This window comes from Clinocottus analis, unplaced genomic scaffold (assembly GCF_023055335.1).
Source record: "Clinocottus analis isolate CAN_PGR_092001 unplaced genomic scaffold, fCliAna1.0.p SCAF_16, whole genome shotgun sequence".
Taxonomy (NCBI): Eukaryota; Metazoa; Chordata; class Actinopteri; order Perciformes; family Cottidae; genus Clinocottus; species Clinocottus analis.
The window spans coordinates 11,734,463-11,747,872 of NW_027175887.1; the positions used below are offsets into that span (position 1 = coordinate 11,734,463).

General features: G+C 42.7%; 2 protein-coding genes across 3 annotated transcripts; one reads left to right on the forward strand and one right to left on the reverse strand.

Moving 5' to 3' along the window:
- The first annotated feature begins 57 nt into the window (after window positions 1-57).
- gga3b (golgi associated, gamma adaptin ear containing, ARF binding protein 3b) lies at window positions 58-6,397 on the forward strand. Of its 2 annotated transcripts, XM_068578139.1 has the most exons (17): window positions 58-230; window positions 856-940; window positions 1,015-1,090; window positions 1,175-1,273; window positions 1,371-1,494; window positions 1,570-1,673; window positions 2,088-2,168; window positions 2,295-2,432; window positions 2,748-2,829; window positions 2,920-3,045; window positions 3,158-3,412; window positions 3,608-3,690; window positions 3,780-3,919; window positions 4,094-4,377; window positions 4,468-4,637; window positions 4,832-4,942; window positions 5,040-6,397. In XM_068578139.1, the coding sequence occupies exons 1-17, from the start codon at window positions 191-193 to the stop codon at window positions 5,148-5,150; spliced, it is 2,109 nt and encodes a 702-aa protein (XP_068434240.1). In that variant the 5' UTR covers window positions 58-190; the 3' UTR covers window positions 5,151-6,397. The 2 variants fall into 2 exon arrangements, with proteins under 2 accessions (XP_068434240.1, XP_068434239.1); XM_068578138.1 differs by lacking the exons at window positions 58-230; window positions 856-940; window positions 1,015-1,090 and having other exon boundaries at window positions 1,156-1,273; window positions 2,920-3,036.
- Window positions 6,398-6,406: 9 nt separating this feature from the next.
- nup85 (nucleoporin 85) lies at window positions 6,407-12,971 on the reverse strand. The gene is made up of 19 exons (XM_068578141.1): window positions 12,831-12,971; window positions 12,172-12,262; window positions 11,904-12,066; window positions 11,722-11,792; window positions 11,592-11,635; window positions 11,223-11,292; window positions 11,005-11,126; window positions 10,752-10,886; window positions 10,065-10,187; window positions 9,798-9,929; window positions 9,584-9,690; window positions 9,420-9,503; window positions 9,225-9,290; window positions 8,781-8,932; window positions 8,547-8,664; window positions 8,043-8,143; window positions 7,323-7,474; window positions 6,977-7,078; window positions 6,407-6,649 (listed from the first exon to the last, which is right to left on the reverse strand). The coding sequence occupies exons 1-19, from the start codon at window positions 12,861-12,863 to the stop codon at window positions 6,551-6,553; spliced, it is 1,965 nt and encodes a 654-aa protein (XP_068434242.1). The 5' UTR covers window positions 12,864-12,971; the 3' UTR covers window positions 6,407-6,550.
- Window positions 12,972-13,410: the final 439 nt, after the last annotated feature.

Consider the following 13,410-nt stretch of genomic DNA (forward strand, 5'->3'; position numbering starts at 1 on the left):
TTCAGAAAAGACAAGTTTAATTCAAAATCAGCGTTTCATTCGGCAGATTTAAAATGTAACACCGACGTGATATTTTTGTATTTTTACAATGGCACATACTATTTTATCTGTATTTCTCAATCATTCTCAGCAATAATTTTGGACTCTCGCGCACACGCTGGCGGTGACATCACGCAATGTTGTTAGTGCTATGGCGTACCAGGAAGGGGAGTCGCTTGAATCCTGGCTCAGTGAGTGATTAACCTCATTTTATGAATTAAATTGTGTGCGTAAATAGCTGGATGCGAGGCAGTAACGTCAAAGCTGTTAGTCGGGAAGTTGATAGCCGCTTCCAGCTGCTGGAGGGAGCTGCGAGAGGGTCCTGCTGACAGACAACTGGCTGCATCATTGGCCGGATGGGTGGAGAGGCTTATTAAACACTGTGTGGGGTCACGTTTACCAGTGGCAGCTCAGTGTGTGCGCAGTGATTGCTTAGAGAAGCTCTGCAGACAGTTGTCACCCAGCACAGCTACATACGTGCAGCTGTTTGCTGCTCAGCAAACAGACTCGTCTGAATGAGCAGCACAATGGGCATCAGTCAATACAAGAAGGAAGGAGGATGAATTGCAGCGTTGTTACGTTTACAATGCTCTCCTTGAGCCATATTCAAAGTGGGCTGTTATGTGCATACATATGTGGTCTTTAATCTGTTTATTACCGTTCTACTACTTGTTTCTTCATCTTATTACTTGTTACTTGTAAGCAGTGCTACTGTAATCCTGTAGTTTCCTCACTGAAGGACTAATAAAGGAGTATCTTATTTTATCTTAAACACACCAGTTACTGTAAGTTAGTTTCCACGTCTTTCTCTCACAGATAAAGCCACGCATCCGACAAACAGACAAGAGGACTGGGAGTACATCATAGGCTTCTGTGATCAGATCAACAAGGAGCTGGAAGGGTATGTCTGGGATATATATTTGCAAACCATTTTTTTAAGTCACTAAGTCTCTCATCTAGAATCTCTTCCTGCAGTCCGCAGATAGCTGTGACTCTGCTCGTCCACAAAATACACTCACCACAGGAATGGGAGGCTCTTCAGGCTCTAACAGTAAGACATAATTCACCTTCATATCAACAAGCACCTTTTTTCCCACCCTCAAAGCTGGCTTAATGTTAACGACATTGTGTGCAGGTGTTGGAGGCATGTATGAAGAACTGCGGGAGGAGGTTTCACAATGAAGTCGGAAAGTACAGATTTTTGAATGAGCTGATTAAAGTTGTGTCTCCGAAGGTAAGCAGTCTCCAAATAGGTTTATTTGAAAAGCATGCTGACTGTGTGTTCAGACCATTTAGCCTCTTTTAAACAAACATCCGCCCTGGTTTTTCAGTACATGGGGGACAGTGCACCTGAGAAGGTGAAGCTGAAGATTGTAGAGATGCTGTACAGCTGGACGGTGGCTTTTCCAAATGAAACCAAGATCGGCGAAGCCTACCAGACGCTGAGAAGGCAGGGTGAGTTGAGATCAGTCACACAGTGAACGCAATGCACAAGAAAAGACACCTTATTGTCCTCGCTCTCCTCACCAGGCCTCGTGACGCATGACCCCGAGTTACCGCTGGACAGGACTCTGATCCCGTCTCCTCCGACTCGACCGAAACATCCGGTGTTTGACAACGAGGACATGGGCAAGGTGAGAGAACGACATCTGTTCTGTAATGTTGCACTATTATTGTGTTTTATGTTCATATGTATACTTTTGTATAGATTTATATTAATACACATAGTAGTTACATGTTTATGCTTACCGTTGTTCTGCTTTGTTGTCCTTGTTTTTTGTTTATTTGTGTATTCCTGCGTATGGACCTCGAGAGTCATATTTCTTCTATGTATGAATATGAAGTTGATGTTGTGATTCATACAGGCTGCTCGGTAAAACAGGCAAAGGAAACAACGCTCCTCTCTGAATAATTTGTCTTTTTTACCTTCCCAAAAAATGAAGGGCATCATCACCAAAAAGATGAGCAGAATGATTTGTTTTCTGTGAAACCAGGGGTCTTTATTTGTAAAAGATATGTTGAGTGTGTGTGTGTTTGTGTGTGTTTAGCTGCTTGCTGAGCTTCTCCGGAGTAAAAATCCAGAGGACCTCCAGGAAGCCAACAGATTAATCAAAAATATGGTGAAAGAGGTAAGATCCTCCCATTGCTTGCTGCTCATTCAAGTAACCTAATACATTTGGAGTCAATCTATTTAATATGATGTCATATGTGTTGTATGTGATGTGGTAAACAGTAACATTGTGTCTTTTTGTTAGGATGAGGCTCGAGTGCATAAGGTAACAAAGCGCATCCACACGCTGGATGAGGTGAACATCAACGTCAAGCTGCTGACGGAGATGCTGTCCCACTACAATAAAGACAGATCCTCCAACTCAGACAAGGATATCATTAAGGTGAGTGTCCGTGTACTCACACACACACGTATAAAATGGTGAAGTTGAATCAAGGAAGAAACTGTAATATTTCCCTCTGACAGTAAACAGGGAAAACACATTTTTTCAAGATGTAGAAATACTTTTATACTTTATTAATGTACTCTTTTTTTAAAGTGAACTAGGAGAGTGCTCTTTCCTAATTTGAGAGGAAGACTGTTCCAGTAGTTCATGATCATTTGATCACGTAAAGTAATTTCATATGTTTGCATTATTAAAATACACCACAGGTGATTAGTAAACTGTCCAGCACCACCTTTTGTATTTTTCTCCCAGGAACTCTACGAGCGATGCGACAAGCTGAGACGTGCAGCTTTCAAAATGGCCACTGACACGGAGGACAATGACACCAGTTTAGGTTTGCTTGTTTGCTTGATGTCTTTAACTGAAGAAGCCCATTCTCGACCATTTCATTGTGTGTAAATATCTGTAACCTTTGACTCCTCAGGTGACATCTTGCAGGCCAGCGATGACCTCTCCAGGGTCATCAACGCCTACAAGAAGATTGTCGAGGGGCAGCCCATCAACGGCGACAGCGAGGAGCCTCGATCCACTGCGGGCCACGGTGAGAGCGGTGAGGGACGTCTTATAGATATGCCCACGTTTATTCTTCCATTTTACATAAATACACGTGATTGCTTCATGCTCCGGATGTCCTGCTGTTGTGTACCACCTTCCCTCAACAGAGAGCACAGACACACTGATCGATCTCGCCGGCCTCGACACTCCAAGTCCCCCTCAGCCCGCCGCCGCCGCCGCTCCCTTCCAGTCTCCGAGTCTCGTCTCCACCGAACTCACGGCTTCTCCCATCCCCGTCCTGCCCCCTCCTCCCAAACGCCTAGCCGGCTCCCACGGCAGTCAGAGCAGCAGCCCGAGTCACCCGCCCCTCGACGAGGCCACCACCGCCCTCTCTCTCCTCGATGACGAGCTGCTGTCTCTAGGTAGCAATGTGACTAACTGAGTTAAATCAACCTTCTCACCTGACATCTAACTGGCCGCCAGAAATCCAACTATTGCTTTCATGTGAAGAGATGTGAGAGTACAGAAAAGAAGCTGGACTCTCAGATAAAATACATAACGGTAATAAAGACAAAAGACTTTCTCTCTTTTGACGATGCTAATCTATCTTCTTCCAGGACTGAACGAGCCCCCTAGCTCTCTGATCAGCCAAACAAAACCCAAGTTGAATGACTTGTCCAATCAGTGGACTTCCCTACAGGTACATCTAAAGCGCTCTGTTGAACTAAACCACAGCGTGTTAGTTAATGTCTAGCAGGTTTATCTTTGGTCTCCTCCTCTCCTCTGCAGGCTCCAGCTGCAGGTGTGGATATGTTTGGCAGTGTAGCTCGTTCAGCTCCAGCTGTGGCTCCGGCTGAACCAGCTGCTGCCACACACAGCCTCCAGGACCTGCAAGACCTGGCTATGATGGGCTTTTCCGATCACAAGAGGTACACAGTCATGCACAGCGGCAGTTCTTTCTAACAGTTTGAATAAGAGTAAACACGGAATTGTCCCACATAATTGTCTCTTTTTATGCCCTTGTTTGAAGACATTTTGACAGCTTTGAGGAGTTATTTTGCACGTAAAGGTCTCATAGCGATCTATCAAATGTGATTTTACAGTTTGTCCGTCCAGATGACGGCCAGAGGAAGCAGCTTTGGGCTTCCTGCTGCAGCTCCTGCCCTTGTGCCTGGGCATGGCGCTCCTTCCTCTCCTTCCTTCCTCCAGGGAACGTTCCCCGGCTCTCCTGCTCTGTCCCACACCAAGGCCCAGAGCCTGGGCTCCGCCCCGGGCAGCCCGCTGTTTCGCTCCCTGTCCCCCTGCCACCTCCCCCTCCATGGCAGCCCGGCCAGAGTCATGGACTCCCTGAGCAACGTGCACGTCCCTCTGGAGGCGATCCGACCGAGTAAGGACAGGGGAGAGCAGGGAGGGGTGATGGGCTAGACTGGTTGACGGACAAATGATTTGGATAAACGTCTGCCTGTTCCTCCCTTAGGTAAAGTGCTGCCTGTGACGGCCTATGATAGGGACGGCGTTCGCATGCTCCTCAACTTTGCATCCGACTGTCCCCCCGGCAGGCCCGACGTGTTGGTAATGGTGGTGTCCATGCTCAACACGGCACCGCTGCTGGTTCACAACGTGGTGCTGCAAGCCGCTGTGCCGAAGGTAGAGACCCGTGTTCCTCCGTGTGCTTCATGTTGAACCGCGTGATGACTCACACAGTGGTGATTCGACTTATTGTGTTACTGTCCCTCTGCCACCTTCAGCAAGGAAACGCTTTGTAGAAACTTGTGAAAAAATGTGAATTCATCCTTTTTATAAAGGCATGAAACATACAGACTCCTTTCATCCTCCACCAGTCAATGAAGGTGAAGCTGCTGCCTCCATCGGGAACAGAACTGGCTCCGTTTAACCCCATCCTTCCTCCAGCCTCCATCACCCAGATCATGCTGCTGGCCAACCCAACAAGGGTAGGCAACACAATAACACTGAAGGACATGAATACACAAAGAGCTTCAATGCCGATAGTGCTGAAAGATCTTTGCGTGTGTTTGTGTGTCCTCACAGGAGAAGGTGCGTCTGCGCTACAAGCTGGCTTTCACACTCGGTGACCGTCTGTGCAACGAGGTCGGAGAGGTCGACCAGTTCCCCCCACCGGAGACATGGGGTCAGCTATAGAGGAGTTCATGCTCCGTGTGTGTGTGTGTGTGTGTGTGTGTGTGCGTGCGTGTGTGTTTGCACATCCATCCATCCCAGAGAGAAACGAGGGCAAGATGGAGAAATTCAGCTGCACTCAACCTTACAGTTTCACATTCCTTATAGTTGTTATTTTTTCTTTTTGGCCGTTATTACTGCCAGTGAGAAGCTAACAGCAGAAACTAAAGTTGTTGTATACTCTCCTGCAGCTAACAAACTAAAGATTTACACAGGCAAGAAAGACAGCCATGGAGTTTACAGGTTGATGGTATTAAGATAAATATTAAAAGGGATTTTCCCCGAGATGAATAGAACAGATTTTAATGAGCTATAACTAATCGATGCATTAAAGCTCAGCTCCTGATGGACCTGATCGATTGCAGTCTCAAAAAAAGTGCTGACCTGTAAGTTAACAGAGCCTGAGATACAACAGCTGTATTCCTCTGGCTCAGCACTTTCTTAGCCCGCAGAAAATATACTTGAATGAATCCCGACATTTGAAAACAGGATCCAGTAGATGTCTTAAGATGAGAACTAGATTGGAAGATGTATCCGTCTAGTAAAAAGTAGTGATATTTTATCGTTTTATGGTTAATCTTTTTTTTTTTTTATGGAAAGGAAACCAACTGCACTTAAAGTGGTTCATTTTTAATCATGAATATGTCATGATGTTTGAGTCCAACTCTGGTTTTATTTCATGTGGTTATTTTTTTTAAATAAGTGAATTTGTGCATTTTAGTCATGATTTTGTGCATTTCAGTCATGATTTTAGCAGTGGGTTATTATATTTTTGTTCTGTATTTAAAGATATTTTCTCCTAACAATGCCAGTATTGAGAGTATTTTGTCTTTAAAAAGTATTGTTTTATGTTCTGTTATAGTATTTCAGTGCATCACTGAAACCTAGAAAATGTGAACTGTAAAAAAAACTAAAAAGATCTGAATCTAAATTTGGTCGCTCTAAAAGAAAACTTGTCACTGGGGGATGAAGTCCGTTCATCTGCGGGACTGTGAGTAGTTTCATGAATCAGTCCTGCCGATCCTCCTTTACTTCTCTGGTAGTCCTCAGCTCGTCATGTGGATGTACAGAAGAGGTGCGTGTTTACTGTACATAGTGTGTAATGTAGCTATTGTTTGTTATGTGAACATGTGACGTGCAGATTTTGGGAGAGCCGTTATGTCTGTACATACTGTATGATGTGCCATTTGTTTGCAACATGAAAAAATAAATACTTTCAATGGATGTCTGAGTTTATTCGACTTGATTTTACAAGAATAAACATAATGAAAAGAGTTTTATTATGAAATAGCACATTTTGATTACTTCACGTTATATACAATACAAAAAATGCAAAAGAAGAGCTTTCTTTTTCATGTCACCGTTCATGCTTCCACAGTTCCCTCTTTGACAATAGCCATGGCCAGATTCCTGGCCAGAGCGAGTCTCAGCAACTCCACTTTGGTCAGCTCGATGTCTTCATCCTGAAATGACAAATATTAACATAAGACGTGTGGAGGATTGAATATCTTTAACATTGAGGCAGATTGTTGTATTGCAGCTGTAGAGGAAATGCACTTTATAGCACGGAGTCTGTGTATAACAAGCTCAGCAATGCATCATGGGTGAATTGTTCTCTAGGTCACCTTGAAGTGGAAAATTTAGTTTCACGTACCTTCATTTAAACTGAAGCACCACATTTACATGAAACACTTGTCAACACTTTCACAAAGGGGAAGAATATTACATCAGCAGCAACTGAAAGCTAATTTCTCCTACAAACAATAATCAGCACCTGAGGAGCTGCGTACCTGCGTGGGCTTGTCTGGGCCGGGAGCTGAGGCGTTCAGGGAGGAGGTGAGCTCCTCTAAACAGAACATCAGCTCGTGGGTTTGGTCTGCTGAGAAGATCACCTAAACATTCGACAAAAAAAGCCACCTTTTAGTTAAAAACAGTCGACAAAACAACTCCTTTACGAGCATTTCTGTTCTTCTTTAGTTCATTTATTTTGGGTATTCCGACTTCTATAATAATAAGTATAGTCTATGAAATTAAATTTAACAAAAGAATAAAAAAAGTAAACTATGATCCTCTCAAAGACATTTAAAATCCGGACTTGTGTTTCTTATGCATGTCGTCATGTGCGCAGTGACCGACCTCTTTCTGCTCCAGCAGCGGCAGCGCGTCAGTCAGCAGAGTCATCCAGAAGCTCCGGGGGGCGATCTTTGCCGTCATGAGGGAGAGGAGCAGCTTGGCCGCCTCGCTGAAGCGCTTCTCTCCGTACAGCTTGTGGAACTCACGATACTTTCCTAGGAATGAAACCAGAGCGTCGTTTTTAGGTCAATGCTACCAAGCTTATGCTGACATAGATGCTTTAAAGTGACCCTTCGTCTGCATGAATACAGAGACTTTCTCTATGTGCATTGTATGTACTGTACTCTATGTACTGTATTGTTTTTCAGTGAGATAAAGCTTTGCTGTAAAAGACAGATGTATCAGTGAAAACTATGAATCTGTGATATGAGCCTGTATTGAGGAGCTTCATCAAATTTAATCATGAAATCTGTATAACTTCTAAATAAATATAGAGCTACAAAGTGTACAACAGTCATAATCTATACAAAAAGCCATTTAATGAAATGTACCCTACTTGTCTCTATAAATAGTTGGTCTAGTTTCACTGACATTCTTCCAATTTATCACGCGGTCGCATGCTGCTACATTAAGCAGGACATGACTTTATTTATCTGTGTGCACACATGTCTCTGTGTCTGAGGCTCATGTGACTGCTTGAAAGAGACTATAAGCTGCCCAGTACTTGGTGAGTCACAAGGTGAGCAGTGCTACAAAATGATGTGTTGTGTTCTTTGTTCATACCGAGGAAAGTGAGCCTGTCGCTGAGCAGCATTGCTGGACCCAAGTTGTCTATCAGGTCCAAATCAGAGAAGGTCCCTCTAGTGCAGTAATCCTGTAGAAACCTGACACACAAACACACACACAATTTTAAAACCACTTGGAAAGAAAACAACCACAAGTGCTTTCACAAGGAGACCAGCAAGTTGCAATTTAGAACTCAAATCACAAACCATATATAATTATTCACTCTACTTTTTTCAGATTTCTGTAAAAGGCCCCCGCAGAATACATAGATCTGACCAACATAAACCGAGCAAGAAGCTTTGAGTTGTTTTAAGTGTGATCAACTCAAGAAATACCATCTCATAAGAGTCATCTTAAGAGCGTGTGCCCCTCATTAAAACATGCTCATAGAAGGACTGCGCTTCAGAGTCCACGGTGGGAACAGTGTTGAAGAGAACAAGGTAAAACTCTCTCTAATAAGCCTTGCACTTGCAGAATAAGTGTGTAGTTCGGCGAACTCACCTCTCTGAAATAAGCGTAGCAAAGGCAGCATCTTTGGCCCTGATGCTCCAGGAGAGAGCAGAACCCAGTCTGTTGTTCCTCAGGGCCCGCATAGCCATGATCTTACAGATACTCCGCACTGCAAGAGGACAAGAAATTAAAGGTTTAACTCCCTATCGCATTGGGATGAACACTAAAACTGTATCAATGTCCGTGTTTGTGTCAGACAGGCGGATACTCTGAAGGAAGGGCTACCTTGCTCTGACATTTGCCTCTGCTCACAGATCCTGAGCACCTTGAGGGCTTTGCGCTCTGTGTCTAGAGGAATATGCTCAATCTGCAGCTCCAGGTAGACGCGGCCAAAGTCTAGGCAGTGGTCAAAGTAGTCAACGGCCAACTGCCACAGGCTGAACAGACACAGACACAGACACACAAACAAACCACACATGAAAACTCTACGGTGAGCTGTATAGGCAAATTCCACGATGCCGCCGTCTCGTGTTTCAATGGTGCTGAGACTTATTTATGATAAAAAATTAGAAGAAATAATCAGCATTTGCTCATCCAAAAGGCATGGGTGTCGAGACTCATCTAGTATTAATACTTTGTGTATATCTAAATCTTTTAATAAACATAGTAATAAATACATTGCAGACTTTCTATACCATAAGTATAATTAGCAGTTTTAAACAACCGTACCTGTGATGAGTGAAGAGACCAGAGGCATATTCTAACAGGAGAAATTCCCTTAAGTTGGAGCCAAAGCTGAACACACACAACAAAACACACGCATCAAAATGACATGGTAGATATTAGATGAATGAAGTGTGCAATCTATTCATCTCCACATTAGAAGTGGATGCATGTCCGATCACAGCCGGACAGAGTCCTTACTGTAGATTGTGAGACTGAAGGAGCTTGCAGTGATCCAACAGATCTGTCAAATGGGCCACAAACCACCAGTTGTTGAGCGCAATGCTGTCGAGAAATTAGGAAAGAGTTCAATTTAACACAAATATGAATAAATACATTTATAGATGGATGATTATCTATGTTACCTGCATTCCTTGATGACCTGATGGATGTCAAACTCAAAGGCAGCCAGTAAGATGTTGTCCAGGGGCTCTGGGAAGCTCCTCGCGTCTAGAAACATCGTCATGCATGACTACAGCGCACACGCACACGCACACGCACACGCACACACACACACACGGTAAATAACAGGCATGCAGAAGCAGTGAACATGAATACTGAGTGCTGCAGCAGCTGTACCTGTGCATAGTAATGTAACTCAGTGGGTTTGACTGTGGGATGGCTGAAGAGCAGCCTAGTGACCAGGAAGTGGTACCAGGTGCTCAGTAGCTCCTTGTGCTCCAGCAGCGTGTCTTCATCCCCCACTATGATCTACAATTACAAGGAAAAAAAACAGAGGGATTAATGTGACTAATGTAAAGATTTTATTACATTTCTCATTGCTTATACTACAGATGTAATTTTGCAGTAGATGGACAGCAGAAAGAGGGTGCTGGGGGCTCTGACCTTGCAGATGATCTCCAGGTGTTGATTGCTGGCAAACGAGTTGTCCTGCAAGCATCGGTTCACCTCGCCGTGCCAGTGCCTCCACTTCACATCAAAGTCTGTCAACGTCTGGGTGCCACCCGGCTAATGATGATTATAGAAAGTAAAAAAAAGAAGAAAATTGGTTGGTCCATGAGCTGTTTGAATCAGTTTGAATAATGTGAAAGTCCCCGTGTCTTTAAGAATACAAACCATATGTATGATAACTGTGAAGCAAGGGAGGGAACCGGTGTGTATTTTTATCCACAAAATATAGATTTAAAGGATTAAATGTGAGTCGCAGCACATTGTTTGGTCAAAGCCCTGTTGATTTACACACAGAATTGCTAGCTAATAGCCCATAGTACTTCACAGCAACAAACATTATGCTTATTTAAGACACATGTATGGCATTAATTATTTTTTTTAAATGGTAAGAAATTGTGGTAAAAACTTTTTTATTTCTTTTAATAATTCAATCAAAACAACAGCATTCCAATCAATAATAGTTGTGTGAAGCTTATGGTGTTCAACTCCTGCAGAAAAGCTGGCTTGACTGGTTTTAATTTTGCTGAATGGTGTTACGGTGTTTATTGTGCCAGCATTAATATTTGTGTCATATTTGACTAAAACTACTCTTTGGGATGAACTACTGAAGGATGATCTTACATTGTAGAATGGCATCTTGCTGAGCAAAGTGTCCATGAGCTTGTACATGTTGCCGGCAGCAGGGTGCAGGGTGGCCTGCTTCACCAGCATCTGCCTGGCTTCTTCCAACCTGCCCTGCAGCACATAACTCAACACCTGCACAGCACAGACACAAAACATGGAATAACTGATATCCCTCCCAGGAAAACCAGGGCTAGGTGTGCTTATAGCTTGGATAGTTTCAAAAACATAAATGTGTGTGTGTTGCACCTACCACATCCCAGTAGTCCTGGTGCTCAGCAGGGCTCTCACTTTGCAGCACTTGTCTGGCCTTCTCATCCACATCGGCCTCGTGTAACCTTACCCAGTCGAGCAGGTGGAGCAACAGGGAACCCGCTGAGGACACAGACAAACACTGTTTTGTGAGAGTTCTTATATAATAAAATGTATTCCAAAGAGAGACTAAAAACAAGCACAAAGTCAAACTCTAACCAGGAGCAGCTTCAATGAACAGCACTTCACTCAGATTCCAGATCAGTTCTATGGCCAACAGAATGGACACCTAACACCAAAACAGAGGCTGCGGTTAGGACCGTGTCAACGGAAATAAAATCATCCAAAAGTAGATTTCAATAAATTAAAAAAAATGCATTCCTCTGCATTAGCACCACATCTTTATTTGCCCAAGTCCTTACTGTAGCTAGTGACTGATATAAAAGTATTGTTATCATAAAATTATATGAAATAATTATGCGATACTACATTGGTACAATATCATTAAACTAAATTAAAGATGTGTTCTTGAATTACTGCTCTACTTATTATGTCTACGTCTCACATAAGGATGTAATGTCTCAGTACCTGATTTCCATATTGCGTGGCTACTTCTGCATCTGTTGTAGAAACTGCAGCAAAGAGAAATTTGAATTTGATTATTTCAGAATATGCAAAATGAAGACCAAAATATAAAAATTATATTCAAAAAGCTGACCTGCAACTTGCTGAAGCTCCTCCATACAGGCTCGTATCACAGATCTATAGTTTTTACTGATGCTGACAAATCTAAGGAGCAAGATAGAGACAACTCATGATATACAATCATTTTTGCAGGTGTTAAAGGTTCATGTGAGAAGCCATACAGTGACATGCACAGAAACAGGGACGTCGCCTTACTGGGGTTTTTTGTTCTTGCTGGGAAGGTCCTCTTTAATCGTCTGAAGGCCAACAAAGATGTGATGTGACTCATTGAAGAGTTTGCGTAAAATGGGGGAATATATATCCTCATCTTTCCTGACTTCATGGATGAAGGAGCAGCCTGATCCTTGACCTTTAGCACCTGAAAATAATCGACAGGTGTTAATAAGAGAGTGACATTAGAGATGAAGGAGAGGGCAAGAGAGTGTGAAAACATAGAGAGGCTTGTTTGAACATCTACACGTACCTGATGCTTTGTAAAGGGTCTCATACACAAGGATATCTCCTGGACCCCATGCAAACCCCAAATGCTTCCCATCACTGGCTGCAGGAATATTCTGCATTTAAAGAAGAATGACATCATCATTTCACTGAAATTATCAATTTCAATTAAAACAGGTGCCTGAAAGATTCAAATTAAAATATTGACTCACATACTGTGTTCTGATTTGTTCTTTAACAAGAAATGCCTTGCGTGATTGCAACTTTCTTTAAATTTGAAGACATAATACAATGAATAGGTTGTCTCGTGCACGATTTTTTTTACATTCAAAATTTTAGCAGTCAAGCCAAATTTCCAACTTTCTATTAACTCAAGCTCCGCCCATAATTGGAATAGATTAAGTAATTTAAGTATCCAATGATTAAGTTGAATACTTTCCAACTAACTAGTCTTGTATCATTTTATCTAATATGTTCTAATATGTTTACATTTAAGACATGCATTTCGCTTATTGACATTGCACGTGTTTGACACACGTCATGGGACTTTCTCATTTGCACCATAATTCAACTTAGCTAGCTTGATTAGACGTGCAGTTGTGTTGTTGCGCTACAGTTAGCTAGTTAGCAATGCTATTCAGTGGGAGGAAAGAGAGCAACTTTTAGGCTACAATGGTTACTTACTGTGACTGCCGGCTCCACGTCTACCTCCTCCATCAGAGAGCAAAATTATTGACACGCTATAATGTGAACTCCTAACTATTCCGCTGTAAAGACTCAACCACATGAACTACAGGACCAGCGCTGCTTACGCGCCTCGCTCATTCATTCGAAGGCCCACGCGCATTACTGATGACGTCACGGAAAGGCTGGCCATTCTCTTGCCTGTCCAGGGGATTTTATTTTTTTATTTTTTTATCTGCTTTATATGGTTAACTGTGTGGTTTTGTCCTGACCATAGGCTATAAAACATGACGTGACTAAAAGGAAAAAAGCTTATTCACGCAACATATGATCAATACATCTTAAACTCTGGGAAACACGGTTCACGTATGAAAGGAAAGCAATAAATGAATTGTCAAAATATGTTCGGTTATCCATGCAAAAACACACACATATTTCCACTAGATTAAGAATAAGTGTTTGGACTCAATGTATATGTAAATACACACATTCTTATAAAAAATAAAAAAAAAACTTAAAAAAAAAACGTACTAGGGAAGTACATCTTCATCAGAGAAAAAAACAAGATGGCCGCTGGGAT